This window comes from Panthera uncia (genome assembly GCF_023721935.1).
Source record: "Panthera uncia isolate 11264 chromosome A3 unlocalized genomic scaffold, Puncia_PCG_1.0 HiC_scaffold_12, whole genome shotgun sequence".
NCBI classification, from domain to species: Eukaryota; Metazoa; Chordata; class Mammalia; order Carnivora; family Felidae; genus Panthera; species Panthera uncia.
In genome coordinates this window covers 4,787,338-4,801,329 of record NW_026057579.1, presented here as the reverse complement: position 1 = coordinate 4,801,329, position 13,992 = coordinate 4,787,338, and the positions used below count along the sequence as shown (strand labels likewise).

The 13,992-nt window shown below is 48.0% G+C and overlaps 1 protein-coding gene across 4 annotated transcripts in view; it reads left to right on the top strand.

Annotated features, from left to right (window-relative positions):
• Positions 1–12,396, top strand: part of ACOXL (acyl-CoA oxidase like) — an 83,541-nt gene extending 71,145 nt beyond the window's left edge. For all 4 annotated transcript variants that reach the window (XM_049652174.1, XM_049652173.1, XM_049652172.1 and 1 more), the window contains 4 exons: positions 1,484–1,595; positions 3,045–3,131; positions 4,929–5,001; positions 9,143–12,396. In XM_049652174.1, the coding sequence (XP_049508131.1) occupies positions 1,484–1,595; positions 3,045–3,131; positions 4,929–5,001; positions 9,143–9,338 (468 nt within the window). In that variant the 3' untranslated portion in view covers positions 9,339–12,396. The remainder of the gene's footprint in view (positions 1–1,483; positions 1,596–3,044; positions 3,132–4,928; positions 5,002–9,142) is intronic.
• The last annotated feature ends 1,596 nt before the right edge of the window (positions 12,397–13,992 follow it).

The window sequence follows — 13,992 nt, the reverse complement described above, 5'->3', positions numbered from 1 at the left end:
CTGATAAGACAAGGGCAGTCTCCAGAGACTTCTCTTAAAAAAAGATTCAGCTTGTCCACTTACGTTTCTGAAAAGCGCTCGCACATGTTAAAAGTTTCCCTGTGCAAACATATGTCAGAGAATGTTTCCTTAGGCTTCAGGAGTGTATTTCTTGGCCAGTGGGAAAGTGTAGTCTATGCACCTGAAAATCTGAATTCTGAGATAATCTTCACACAATCAGTCGCTTGTTGGTTTAGTTCAACCACATCTTCGATACTGTCAGCTCCAATTAAAGGTGCAATCCTGCCCTTTTGCCGTTGCCCCTGGATTCTCCGACCTGTCCCAGGGACCCCACATTCAGAGCTGACAGTTATTGTCAGTCCCTTCTTGTCAAGAGGTTGAAGGGTAACTCGGGTGGCAGGCAGAATTAGAGGTGAAGGGGAGCATTTCCACTGGGATTCTGTACTGGCTTCTGGAGAGGGGGAAAGAGAAGACCGAGATTGAACAGAGCCTGAAAACAAAAGCCCTGTGTGTTCTTCTGACCCAAGTTTATCTCAGGCTGTATGGGGCTGGAATCCTTGGTCACGCTGTGGAGACAAACTTGGTGGCATATTGTAAGGTTCTTTGCCTTATAAGATGGAGAGTTATTTACCAATGCTTCAGTTTAAGGGCTTATGCATTTGGGGGAACTTTTAATTATTATCTTCATTGACCAGGAAAACAGAGGGGCAGGTTCTGAAACGATCATCCTAAGGGTCCAATGAGGTTTTTTCTTTTTATAAAAATCAGAATTGTGTGGACTGAGATTCTAAGCCATGGTGGGAATAGGTCATCGTTGTCTATTAGGCTTGCTATCAGCCAGGCATATGGTTTTGGCCCTCAGTTGGTTGCTATTTAAACAACAGACCCAGGGGCGCCTGGGTGGCGCAGTCGGTTAAGCGTCCGACTTCAGCCAGGTCACGATCTCACAGTCCGTGAGTTCGAGCCCCGCGTCAGGCTCTGGGCTGATGGCTCGGAGCCTGGAGCCTGTTTCCGATTCTGTGTCTCCCTCTCTCTCTGACCCTCCCCCGTTCATGCTCTGCCTCTCTCTGTCCCCAAAAAATAAATAAAAAACGTTAAAAAAAAAAAATTAAAAATAAAAAAAATAAACAACAGACCCATATCAATGAGGTAGGGATTTTTAAGCCTGGGCAAGAGTGGAGGGCATGAGGAACTAAGTCATTTGGCCAGAAGGGGCAATGCCCAGCAGGCAAAATAAAACACATAGATGTGGACTCATCCAGCTAGGGGTCCCAGGTCATTAGATGTCCCGTCTTTCCCTGTGAGCCTTGCCAGTGGGGTGTTTGGGAGTGAGAGTATATATCACCAGGGGTTGGGGGGTTTTGCCTGCTCCTCTGCTGTGAGGTCATGATGTGGTTCTATTTCACAGTCTTTACTGCACTGAGCCAACGGGTTGAAATGAGCCATAAGAAAGCAGAAACTCGAATGCGCTTTTTCTGTGTAGGAGTTCGTAATTGACACGCCGTGTGAAAATGCTGAGATGTTCGTCCGAAACGCGATGCGTGGGAATTACGTGGCCCTGTTTGCTCAGCTCATCATAAATGGAAGGTCTCAAGGTTTGTTGCTGGCGCAGAAAGCGAGAATAATTTCCTTTACGATTCCAGCAAGTGCTTTACCCTGAAAGTGCATTTTACGGCACCGTTTTTGGCTTGCATAAAATTCAGTACCAACTTTATCTCTTAAATATTTACGATGACAAAATTTATGATTACATTTTGGCATGACAGTAGTTAGTCCCGTCCCTCCCCCCCCCCCCCACTTACCCACAGTTTTGCTTTCCGTGGTTTCCGTTACCTGCAGTCAGCTGTAGCCTGGAAAGAGATGATCCTTCTTCTGACGTGCGGTCAGAGGGTCAGTAGTAGTGTTCTCTGCATCCCAGGGCCTACATCATTCCCCACACATCTCATCATTCCCCGCACATCTCATCATCTCATACCATCAAGAGAAGGGTGAGTGCAATGTAAGAAGATATTTTGAGACAGAGAGAGCACAGTCATGTACCTCTTTTTAAAAAATGTTTAGGGGCGCCTGGGTGGCTTGGTCGGTTAAGCGTCTGACTTTGGCTCAGGTCATGATCTCACGGCGCGTGAGTTCAAGCCCCGCGTCGGACTCTGTGCTGACAGCTCAGAGCCTGGAGCCTGTTTCGGATTCTGTGTCTCCCTCTCTCTCTGCTCCTCCCCTGTTCATGCTCTGTCTCTCTCTGTCTCAAAAATAAATAAACGTTAAAAAAAATTTTTTTTTAAATGTTTATTTATTTTTGAGAGAGCACAAGCGGGCGAGGGGCAGAGAGAGGGGGACAGAGGATCTAAAGCGGGTTTTCTGCTGACAGCAGAGAGCCCCATGTGGGGCTTGAACTCACGAACTGTGAGATCATGACCTGAGCTGAAGTTGGACGTTCAACTAACTGAGCCACCCAGGGGCCCCCGCATAACTCTTACTATAGCATAGGGTTATAATTGTTCTATTTTATTATTAGTTATTGTTGTTAATCTCTTACTGGGCCTTATTCCTAAATTAAACATTATCATAGGTATGTATGTATAGGAAAACGCATGGCATGTATAGATGGGGTTGGTACTATCTGTGGTTTCAGGCATTCACTGGGGTCTTGGAACATATCCCTGTGAACAAGGGCGGGGGGACTGCTGTATACGATTCAGTCATAGAACTGGCTGAGCTTCAGGATCAACACAATTGTATACTGTCCCAGGAAATGAATAAAGCTCTAATTATATCTTTAGAAAAGAGAGTTTATTTTTTTTTAATGCTTATTTATTTATTTTTGAGAGAGATAGAGAGCGAGTGGGGGTTGGGGGGGGGGCAGAGAGAGAGGGAGATAGAATCCCAAGCAGATTGTGCACTGGCAGCACAAAGCCTGATTCGGAGTTCGATCCCCTGAACCATGAGATCGTGACCTGAGCTGAAATCTAGTCAGATGCTTAACTGACTGAGCCACGCAAGTGCCCTGAAAAGAGAGTTTCGCGCTGTCTCTTTGTCATCCTTAGGGCCCCACTGTTGCACTGTTCCTGTCCGCGATGAAAACGGAAGCTTGTACCCAGGAGTGACGGCCGTTGATACGATGTACAAAGACGGTGAGTCCCCAGGTGACCCCTCCTACCCTCATCTGCATCTTTTGCTGCTCCCTGCCTCCCTCCCCCAACCCGAGGGAGGATCTATAATAATTCACCAGAGCAGTGAAGGCAGAGAAGACTCTGATTTTGAAGCCCGATGAGAGTCTTTTATGTGAGAGCTGTTGGGGAATGTTGAGGATTGCCATTTAGGAATGTGCACTGGCCTCATTTTCTCCCAGCCTCTCGCATTTTCTAGTCACGAGGCAACTTCGCCCTGGGTAATTTTGCCTCCTTTCCTCTTCTTGGATGTGTGGGCTCTCAGAGGGTGGGTTGAGGTGCTCTCTCTCCTGCCCCTGAGCCACAGCCTGGTGTTGGTGCCCAGGAGGCCCCTGATGAATCCTAAGGACCGACCCGGTTTGCTGGGGCTGTTGTACCGCAGGCTGAGTGGCTTAAACAACAGCACTGTATTGTCTCACGGCTCTGGAGGCTCTAAGTCCAAGGCCAAGGTGCTGGCAGGGTTGGTTCCTTCTGAGGGCTGTGAGGGGGAATCTGTGCCAGGCCTCTCTCCTTGGCTTGTCCGTGGCTGTCTCCATGCTTATATGGCGTTCTCCCTTCTCGTGTGCGTGTCTGTGTTCAGATGTCCCCTTTTAATAAGGACACCAGTCCATTGGATTAGGGCAACCCTAATGATCTTTTCTTAACTTCGTTACCTCTGTAAAGACCCTATCTGCAAATAAGGTCACATTCATAAGTACTGGGGGTTAGAACTCGAACGTGTGGATTTTGGAGGGCGGGGGCGCAATTCAATTTATAACACTTGGTGAGAGCAGGCCATACCCGTGGGCTCCACCGGTTGTCCACAGCCAAGGCCAAACCAAACCAAAGAAACAGGTGGGGAGAAGAAAAAGGAAAGAAGAAAAAGAAAAGAGGGACAAGAAGCCGATCCTTCGGTGGAGGGGATAGTCTCGCCTTGGCCTGTCAGTGTTTACTGACCGCCGCCATGGCTGCTGGAATGGGCTGCGGGTGGGGTTGTGAGTGCTCTAATTGTATCTCTCAGGGGTGACTGAGGCCCTTGCTGGCCTTGCCCCTTGAAAGCACCTCTTGAGCAGAGGACCCAGCTCTTGTGAAGTGGTGCCAGACATTGAAAACACAGGCAACTTCAGAAAGTCTGCTTTGGTTTCCTTGTAAGCTCCTACCTGCAACCGTGTCCTTGTCAAGGGGTGATGTTCTAAATAAAGACATTTACTAAGTAAAGACTTTTTTTCCCCTTCAGATTAAATCTTTCTAAGTGCAGAATGAACAAAAAGTAGACCCCAGACTCTGATAGGTATCATTAGGAAAAGGGCCCAGGGGCTTTCAGGAACCTTCTGGGGAGTTGGGTCACCCCAGCCACCCACTGCTGTTCTTGTGGCCATTTTCTCTTGTCTTTTTAGACACTTGGCTTCACACATGTACCCCTTGTGCTGGGAAGGAAGCACTGGGAAAGAGGAAAAATTTGACTTCTCTATCACCGGAGGAGTAAGCAGCTTTCCTGCCTTCTCTGAGTTCAGGCTGACATTCCTTCTGTTGCCTAGAGCTCTTCCTTTCCAAGTCACAGCACCGAGATCCTCCACCTGAGCCCAGGAGCACAGAAGGCACAGCTCCTCAAGAAAACAGAGAGCATCCCCACCCCCACCCCAAATAGGGAAGCATCAGCCATTCTGGGAGTGAAAAAAAGGGTTTTGAGTTTTAGTGGAGACAGGCCTGGGAAGGAGCAGGGGTAGTGGTTCAGATGCTAGCATGGATTTGCCCCCTGCAGCTCTCTTCTGCTCTCTCTAGGCCTGCGTGGTGTGGATAATGGGATTTTAATATTTTGTGAGGTTCGGATTCCAAGGGAGAACCTTCTGGATAAGTGAGTAGTTTTCTCTTTAACTCAGGTTGACTGTGTGTATGATCTCGTTGCTCTCCCAAACTAGGCCTGGTATCTCCGTCTCACGGGCTGCACGTCTAGGCTGTCTTTGAACCATTCCCAGAAGTCTCTTGACTACCCACTGGAAAATGCGGATACAGAAATAGAAATAAATGAATATTACCCAGAATGCTGTTACCCAGACTTATGATTGTTGCACACACTCTGATGTGCAACTCTAGACTTTTTTTCCATGCTAATGTACCAACGGAGAGAGGTATGTTTAATTTTTACTGCATGAGATCCACTTATAAATTCTATGTTTTATAATTCTTAATTCCTGTTTAACATTATGTCAAATGTTTTTATGCAACAGTAATTACGTGTACACATTACCATTTTCAATATTGCCATGATAGACTATTGAATAAGTGATCTATGATTTATGTAATCCATCCCTTATTGTTGGGCATTTCGGTTGTTTCCTTGAAAAAAAATTTTTTTTTTCTATTATACACCAGGTAGTGTTTGTCTTCTTTGCGGGTGGCAGGAGATAAGGTACCGCCTTTCAGCTTAATAGGCTGTTGTAACCCGTACTACTTGGATGGATAATGTCAGAGATGCTCAGTGTCACTATTTCCCAGCATCCCACTGGTGTCAGGGGTGGGTTAAATGATGAGGTGAAGGCTTCTTCTTCGGGCGCACTTTGAGGGTGGAGCTCTAGGGGTTCACATTACGCTTTGCCAAGGCCAAGAAACACGAATTACCTTTATTTTTCTCAACAGCATTTCATGTATCCGATGAAAATCCTGACCTCCAGTGCTATTGAAATCTGTGAAAAAGCAATCAATCAAGCTGTGCATAATCAGCTGTCTCCCTGCTTTATGATAGATTTTTCTTTGACACTTCATTCCTTTTCATTGCCTGCAAGCCCTTGCCAGCAGATGCCAAAAGTTTCAGAAAAATGTGTGGGAAACAAACTGTAAAAGGACCAAATTCTGTTGACTACCCACCTCCCCCTGCCCTGAAGTGGTAGGAAATAAAATAGAAACAACGAAAGCATCTTCGCAGTGATCCTGATGTGTGCTGAAACCCTTAGGCCCCCTCAGGAGCTATCTGTGCCCGTGACAGCAGCCCTGAGGACTGCCAGCCTTCCCCAGAGGTGCCTGCACATTTCCTGGCCACTTATCAGCCGCACTCCACTCTGGGAGATGGGGAAGAGGGAAGGAAAGCCACATGTGGAGCTCCCCATGTCTCACCCACTCTAATGAGCTCTTAGTGGCCTGGCCAGTCTGCCAGAAGCTGGACCCATTGGTTTAGCATTCATCCAATGCCCTCGAGATTAGAAAGTTAGATTCAACCAGAAAGAAAAGTGATAGTGAACTACATGATCTGTAGGAGGTTTGAGAATAACATAGAATTTTTTTTGATAAGCAAGATTTTATTTTATATTTACAGTTTATTTATTTTCAGAGAGAGAGAGAGAGAGAGAGAGAGGGAGAGAGGGAGAGAGAGGGAGATCACCCAAGAGAGAGCACGCACGCAAGCGGGGGAGAGGCAGAGAGAGAGAATCCCAAGCAGGGTCCAGGCTGTCAATGTGGAACTCGACTCAGGGATTGATGACTCTTGATTTTGACTCAGATTGTGATCCCACGAACCGTGAGATCATGACCTGAGCCTAAATCAAGAGTAGGACACTTAACCGATGGAGCCACCCATGTGCCCCAAGCAAGATTTGATTTTAAAGCCATTCCATTGGTATTTAAACTGCCCCCTAATATACCAGAGAACAGCAGTCGCAACACAGGTATTTTGAAGGAGGAGCCCCATTTTTGGGGTGTTGATAAAATGTATTCCAATAAATAGATGTTCAGATTCATTGGAATCCCTATGAAAATCCCAGTTACCTTTTTTTTTTTTTCAGAAATTGAGAAACTGATCCTAAAATTTATATGGCAACACAAGAGATTCAGAATAGCCAAAACAATCTTGCTAAAGAAGAACAAAGTAGGAGACTCACACTTCTGATCTGAAAATTTATTACAAATCTATAGTAATTGAGACAGTGTGATTATTACAGTGGATCCCCCTGAAAGCAGGTGGGAGGCAAAAAAGAAAAAGAAAAACCACTGTATTGGCATAAGGATAGGTATGCAGACAGTGAAGTAGAATGGAGAGTCAAGGAATAAATTCTTACATTTATGGGAAATAAATATTCAACAAGGGTGATAAGACAATTTAACGAGGAAAGAATAGTCTTTTCAAGAAATAGTGTGGGGACAACTGGGTATTCACATGCAAAAGCCTGAATTTGGACTCTTATCTCATCCCATATATAAAAATTAACTCAAAATGGATCACAGATAGAGGCGCCTGGGTGGCTTAGTCGGTTGGGTGTCCTGGGCATCCAGCTCTTGAGTTCAGCTCGGGTCATGATCCCAGGACTGTGGGATCGACCCTGCAAGCGGGCTCTGCACTGAGGGTGGAGCCTGCTGGAGATTCTCTCTCTCTCTCTCTCTCTCTCTCTCTCTCTCTCTCTCTTTCCCCCCTCCTCCTCTGCCCCTCTCCCTGACTTAAGCTCTCTCATTCTCTCTCTCTCTCTCAAAAAAAAAAAAAAAAAAGATCATAGATGTAAATGTAAGGGCCAAAACTGTAAAGCTCTTAGAAGAAAACTTGGGTGTGAATCTTTGTGACCTTAATTTAAGCACCAAAGCACAAACAATCAAACAAAAACAGAGATAAATTAGACTTGAGTGAAATTAAAAAACTTTTGCAACTCAAAGGACACTATGAAGAAAGTGAAAAGACGATGCACAGAATGGAAGAAAATATTTGGAAATCACATATGTTGTAATATATATATGATACGTGTATACCATGTAGGTCATTTGCAAACCATACATATGTAGTATCCAGAATACAAAAGGAACTATTACCGTTCAACAATAAAAAGAAAAATGACCCATTTGAAAAATGAGCAAAGATCTGAATAGACATTTCTCCCAAGAAGATATGCAAATGGCTACTGAGCACATGAAAAGATGCTCAGCCTCATTGTCATTAGGGAAATGCCAATCAAAACCGCAATGAGACACCATTTTGCACCTGCTCAGATGGCTATAATAAAAGAGGCAGGCCATAATAAGGGTTGGCGAGGATGTGGAAAAACGGAAACCCTCCTACGCTGCTGGTGGGAATGTAAATGGTGTTGCTGATTTGGAAAAGAGTTTGGCACTTCTTCAAAAGTTCAAAATTTTCGTAGGAGCCAGCGGCAGCTCTGTTCCTGGGGAGGTGTGGGAACATTGTTCACAAGAGAGTTGAAAACACGTCCGCCCAAAAACTTGTACACACGTGTGCATAGCGTAAATATTCATAGTATCCGTAGAAGGGGAAACGACCCAAGTGCCGATCAACGGATGAATGGATAAGCAAAATACGGTGACTCCAGACAATGGAATATCATTGGCCCACGAAAAGGAAGGAAGTATATGATACATGCTAAACCACGCGTGAACCTTAAACACAGTGAGCTGAGTGAATGGAGGCAGACACAAAAGCCACACGTGGTATGATTCCGCTGATGTGAAATGTCCAGAGAAGACACATCCACAGAGATAGAGAGCAGCTTCATGGTTTCCAGGGCCTGGGGGTGTGATGGAGAGTGACCGCTAATAGTGTGAGGTTCCTTTTGGGGTGGTGAAATGTTGTGGAGTTGGATAGTGGTAATGGTTGTACAAGTTTGTGAAGGTGCTAAAAACCATTGCATTGCACGCTTTAGAAGGGATTTTATGGTATTTGAATTGTATATCAACCACAAAAAAGCGGATCGATGTGTGGTCTTCACACTCGGGCTCCGCTGTTGGCTCAATGAGGGTGGTCCTCATCCTTCTTTTTGCCCGGAGCCGCTACTGAGTCACAGGCTGGTGGTGGCAGGGAACCTGCTTTTACTTTTCATGGGTCATGCCTTTGTCAGAGTCTCCTGAGGAGATCTTGCCTCACCCTTGACTCTGCTATCTTGCGAGGGTGGTTCCAGAGACCTGTGGGACATCCCTGTGTGTGCATATGGTATCCTTTCTAGTGGTGCCAAGTTCTTCTTTTGTGTTAACCCTGCCCCTCTTTTCCACCTGCTTCTTCCCTACCCTAGGTTTGGCTCTGTGGCTCCAGATGGGCGGTCCCCTTCCCCTATTAAGAACAAGAGTGCAAGATTCAACGGGATGCTGGCAGCGCCGACCCCTTCAAGGTTAGCTGTGACTTTCCAAGCTATGGGTGCCACGAAGGTAGTCGACTCTGATTTGAATTTACATCACTGTTTATTCTCTGCTTATTCCAGGGATGGGTAACAGTTTCAGGAGCTGAGTTTCCTGAGCCACAGTTGGTATAATGTGGCTAAGGTTCATGGTTAGATACTGAGAAGCGCCAGTGGGCCATACCCAGAGAGCATTTCTGCACCCTTCTTATCATGGGATCCTATCCATCGGCATCTTAGATGTGCTGCTGATTATGGTGGGTGGAACATAGGCACTGTGGCAAAAGAGCCACAAACTTTGACCCTGGGGGAACGGGTCATTCAGAACAGATGCATCTGCTGGAGAAGCAGCTAAAAGCCGACACGTGAGGGAAGGCTGGCATATCTCAGCTGAGTTTACTGGGGAGCTTTGGTGGTCGTGTGGCTTTTTGGGGTGTGACATTCAGCGTCACAGGTTGGAGTCCATGAAGCCAGACCCCCGGAAGGCATCTCTACCTCGCCTCCTCCCATACCTTCCCCAATACCAACTAGTTTGGAAAGAGCAGCCCAGAGAGGAAAGTTCTGGAAGGCTCCTGCTCCTCCTCCTTCTCCTCCTCCTCCTCCTCCTCCTCCTCCTCCTCCTCCTCAAGGCTCAGCATTATCTGTTCTCTGGGCCCTTTTCATCTCTTTGCATGAGGGAAAAGCCTGCTTTAAGCTCCACTGAGCTTGGTGGAGCTGGAAGAAAAATTAAGAAACCCATGAATATACATTGTGGCTTGAATCCAATTTTTCCATCAAGAAGGAATAAATTTCATTCACCTGACATCAGCACAAAGTCGTCTGACTAGCAGGAAAATCCTTCTTTACTCATTTCCACTGTGTTGGTCCGGCTTCCCAGGAAGCCTGCCTGACAGGAGCTTCCCTGTGTTTTGTGTTTCCTGTCAGCTGGTACGACTGTGATGCCGTGAACACCCACACTCCGTACTGAGCCAGTGACCTCAAGTCTGCCCATGGGCACTGCTTCCCGCCCTTGTTTTTCGGCGGCCCTTAAAGGGTGTTCAATTCTGAAGCCCCGCGTCAGGAGTGGCTCAGCTGGTTGGTCCCCTTAGCTGAATCATCTGACAAATGAATGAGCTTGTGATGAACTGGGTGCAGAGGTGAGGCCAAGGCTCTATCCAGCACAGCATCAGAGTGCTGAGGAGGACTTCTTCTTCAAGTCTGTCATAGAAACCATTGCAGCCATTTCGAGACTCCAGAAAGAGGCAAAAGGAGAGAAGCCAGTGAGCTGAGGATTACGTTGTAGATGGGACAAAATCGGATTCAGGATCAGCTGGTGCCTCGATGGCAGTATCTGCATAATATCCCCTGTGATGGCAGGAGCCTTGGGGTCCCTTTGCGGAGAGTGTGCTCAGTGAACACGAAGGCCCCTGCTGGCTCCCGGCTAGAAGGCGGTGCAGAAAGCCTATGCTTTATGTTTCCGAGTGGGCGATGCTGTGTGAAGGACGCCCAGGCTGCCGGCAGCCCCATTAGCTCATTCAGCCTAGTGCTGGAGTCCCGAGGGGCAGGATCAGGACTGCAGAGACGGGGAAGTGGCAGACCTTCTGGAAGAGACTTGATTTTGAGTATCACCAGATCTGGAGCAAAGAAGATGGGAGAGAGGAGACAGAGTGGATGATTCTTTTCTTTTATGTTTATTTGATTTTGAGAGAGAGAGAGAAAGAGAGAGACAGCATGAGCAGGGGACGGGCAGGGAGAGGGAGAGAGAGCATCCCAAGCAGGCTCTGCACTGTCAGCGGGGAGCCCGACGCAGGGCTGGAACTCATGACTCGTGAGATCATGACCTGAGTCCAAATCAAGAGTCGGCCGCTTAACCGGCTGAGCCTCCCCGGCGCCCCCAGAGTGGCTGATTTTTTAAAAGGTGTGCATTCTCCATTCTACTGAACGCTGGCACTGTAGAGGCATTATCTTGATCATGGGCTCTGAAGTCAGAAAACCGAGGGCTCCAGTCTCAGCCTGGACATGACCAGCAGTGGGGTCGTGGGCAAATCAAGAGCCCTCCTTAAGCCTTAGTTTCTTTGCCTGTGAAACGGGCCTTGTGATAACCGTGAGGCATGAGTGAGGGGGGTGTGTAGAGCACTGGCACGGAGCAGATGTTCAATAGCTCCGAGCCATTACTGACGTGATGCCTGTTGCCAGTGCCGCTGTTGCTGGGAAGACAGCAGCTGGCTGTAAGAAAGGAATAAATGGGCTTTTCCAGGAAAACAGATGCCTGGAATCCTGGCCTGCAGGTAACGAGGCAAGTCTGAGACGTTTTGCAGAAGTGCGTAGTTTCCTTTGGATTCCTCTGTATCTGAAGCAAAATGCAGTGGCCGTGAGTCAGCACCTGCCCTGCCCAGGAGGCAGGTCGACTCTGTGACAGGGAGACCCGCTCACGGAGCCTGCGACTCTGCATGGTTCGGGTGCCCCCGCTGCGCTCAGCCCTGATGGACAGCGACCCTGGCCACTGTGATCTCATCGCGCGCGTCTCGGGCGAGGATGATCTCACCCGTCCTCTTGGCAACTCCTCCTCTCCTAGGGCTCAAACGCATGACAGATGTTTTCTCGGCTGAAACCTAAGACGGCCCTGCTTGTTCTGCTCTCGCTGATGAGTGGAAAAATGGATCCTTTTCTCCTCCGTGCATTCCTCATGTATTAGAAAACTGTCACCGCGGCTCCCCATGGTGACATTTTGCTCAAGGCTGAGCATGCCCTGTCCTTTTAAACTTTGCCCAGATGTCTTATTCTTCATGGTTCTCTCTCATTTCCATAGTTTCTCAGCATTTTCAGATTTTTCTCTTAAAGGCTTGCCTTAATAGCCTTCCTCCAATTTGTGTCCAGAGTGCTGTGCCAGATTAAGTGATTAGCAGGAACAAAAGGAAAAGGAAACCAAGACGTTTGGCAGGGGTGGGAGGTGGGGGCTTGGGAGGGCTCTGTAGCTGAAGTGGGGAGGCTGGGAGGCCTTTCCAGAAGGAGGAGGGAAGTGGGGGAAAGTCACCGTGAGTTTGGAGGCAGAAGTAGAGGGAGTGTGAAATGTGAAGGAGGTCTAGCCCATCGTTTTGGGTTAATTTTGTGTGGAAGTAGATATTTCAGCATAAGACAAGCCGCTCCCCGCTCGCCTAAGGGTCTTCCCTAGTCTTTTTCTTTTTTTGACGTTCATTTGTTTTTGAGAGAGAGAGAGAGCAATCGGGGGAGGGGCAGAGAGCGAGGGAGACAGAATCCGAAGCAGGCTCCAGGCTCCGTCCGAGCTGTCCGCACAGAGCCCGAACTCATGGACAGTGAGATCATGACCCCTGAGCCAAAGTCAGACGCTTAACCGACTGAGCCCCTCCCTAGTCTTTTAAAGTAGGTATTGCACAGAAGCGGGGTCTCTCCCCCAGAGTCCTGAGCCGCTCTGGGAGGGGCTGGGGAGCCTGCATTTGCAGCAAGTTCCCAGGTGATGCTGCCTTTACTGGTTGGGCACCGCACTTGGAGAACCCTTGTGCAGAGCGGATGCCTACCGTTGTAACTTTCCAGCCCTGTCCCAGCCACCTTGTCACCCTCCTGGCCTCCGAGGGCCCCTAGGATCATGGCCCAAGTTCTCTTCTGGTCTCTAGTGACTTGCATGACTTCTCACTCCACCCTCCTTCTCACATGCTGTTGTGCTGCCTAGCAAGCCCACCCCCACTTTTCACTTGGTGAGTTTTTGTGTACATGTCAGAGCTCAGGCGAGTGTCCCTTCTTCAGAAAGGTCACAGCCTACGGGTGGTGCTTCTGTCATGTGCCCAAGGCACTGCACTCCCCCTTGCAGCATTTATTATGGTTACGACCAGCTAAAGACATGATAGGCCGTTTCTGCATCCTTGCTAGCCTAAAAGCTCATTGCAGTGCGGGCCCTGCCGGCTTCATTCACGGCTGAGTGTTCAGCTTCCCACATGGTAGGGCACATAGTAGGAGCACAGCGAGTAGGAGTTGACAGAACGAATGAAGAATGCATCAGAATCCACAAACTGATTTGTGAACTAAGCATTCAACACGTGTTTATTCTCATGCCCCACACCCCAACCCCTCGACCCATTCCAGGGTGGCAGGGAAGAAGGATGTTGCTAACCCCTTCCTTCGGACTCTACATGTAATATGTGCTTTACAGGTGTTAACTTCTTTCTCCTCACAACAGCTCTGAGAGAGTTCCGTTGGTATATGGGGAAACTGAGGCATGAGGAGGTTAAAGGAATCTGTCCAAGGTGGGCATTGAATATACATAGGCTGACTCTGCTGGTCCTTGGTAAGGGAGACGGAAGGAAGGTCATACCCTAGTATGTTGTGTAGATAAGATTGACATGTAGATATTATTGAAAGATACGGTTGACTTCAGTGGGAACAGGGGCAGCCCAAATGCACTACATGAAACCTAAGAAGCTGGAGGTTCTCAGGCATGTTCATGAGCTGCCCAATTAGCTGAGTTACAGCTTTGGGCCACAGAAGGCCATGAGCTGGCCTGTGAGTTGTTGGCTGAGGAAGATCCTCACCACAGCCGCCAACCAGGTCTGCAGCTGCTGGGAGCCGTGCTCCTCCTTCTCGCCTTATCCTAGTGCCAGTGCTGAGGCAGGCAGAGGGAAGATGCCCCATATAAAGTTGTTCGGTTGAGATGTGTGGGAGTGACATGCATGGAAACAGCTGGAATGTTGTGCTTACTCCAGAGGCCATTAACAGCATGGACTCCGGAACCAGCCTCTTGGATTTGCAGCCTGCCT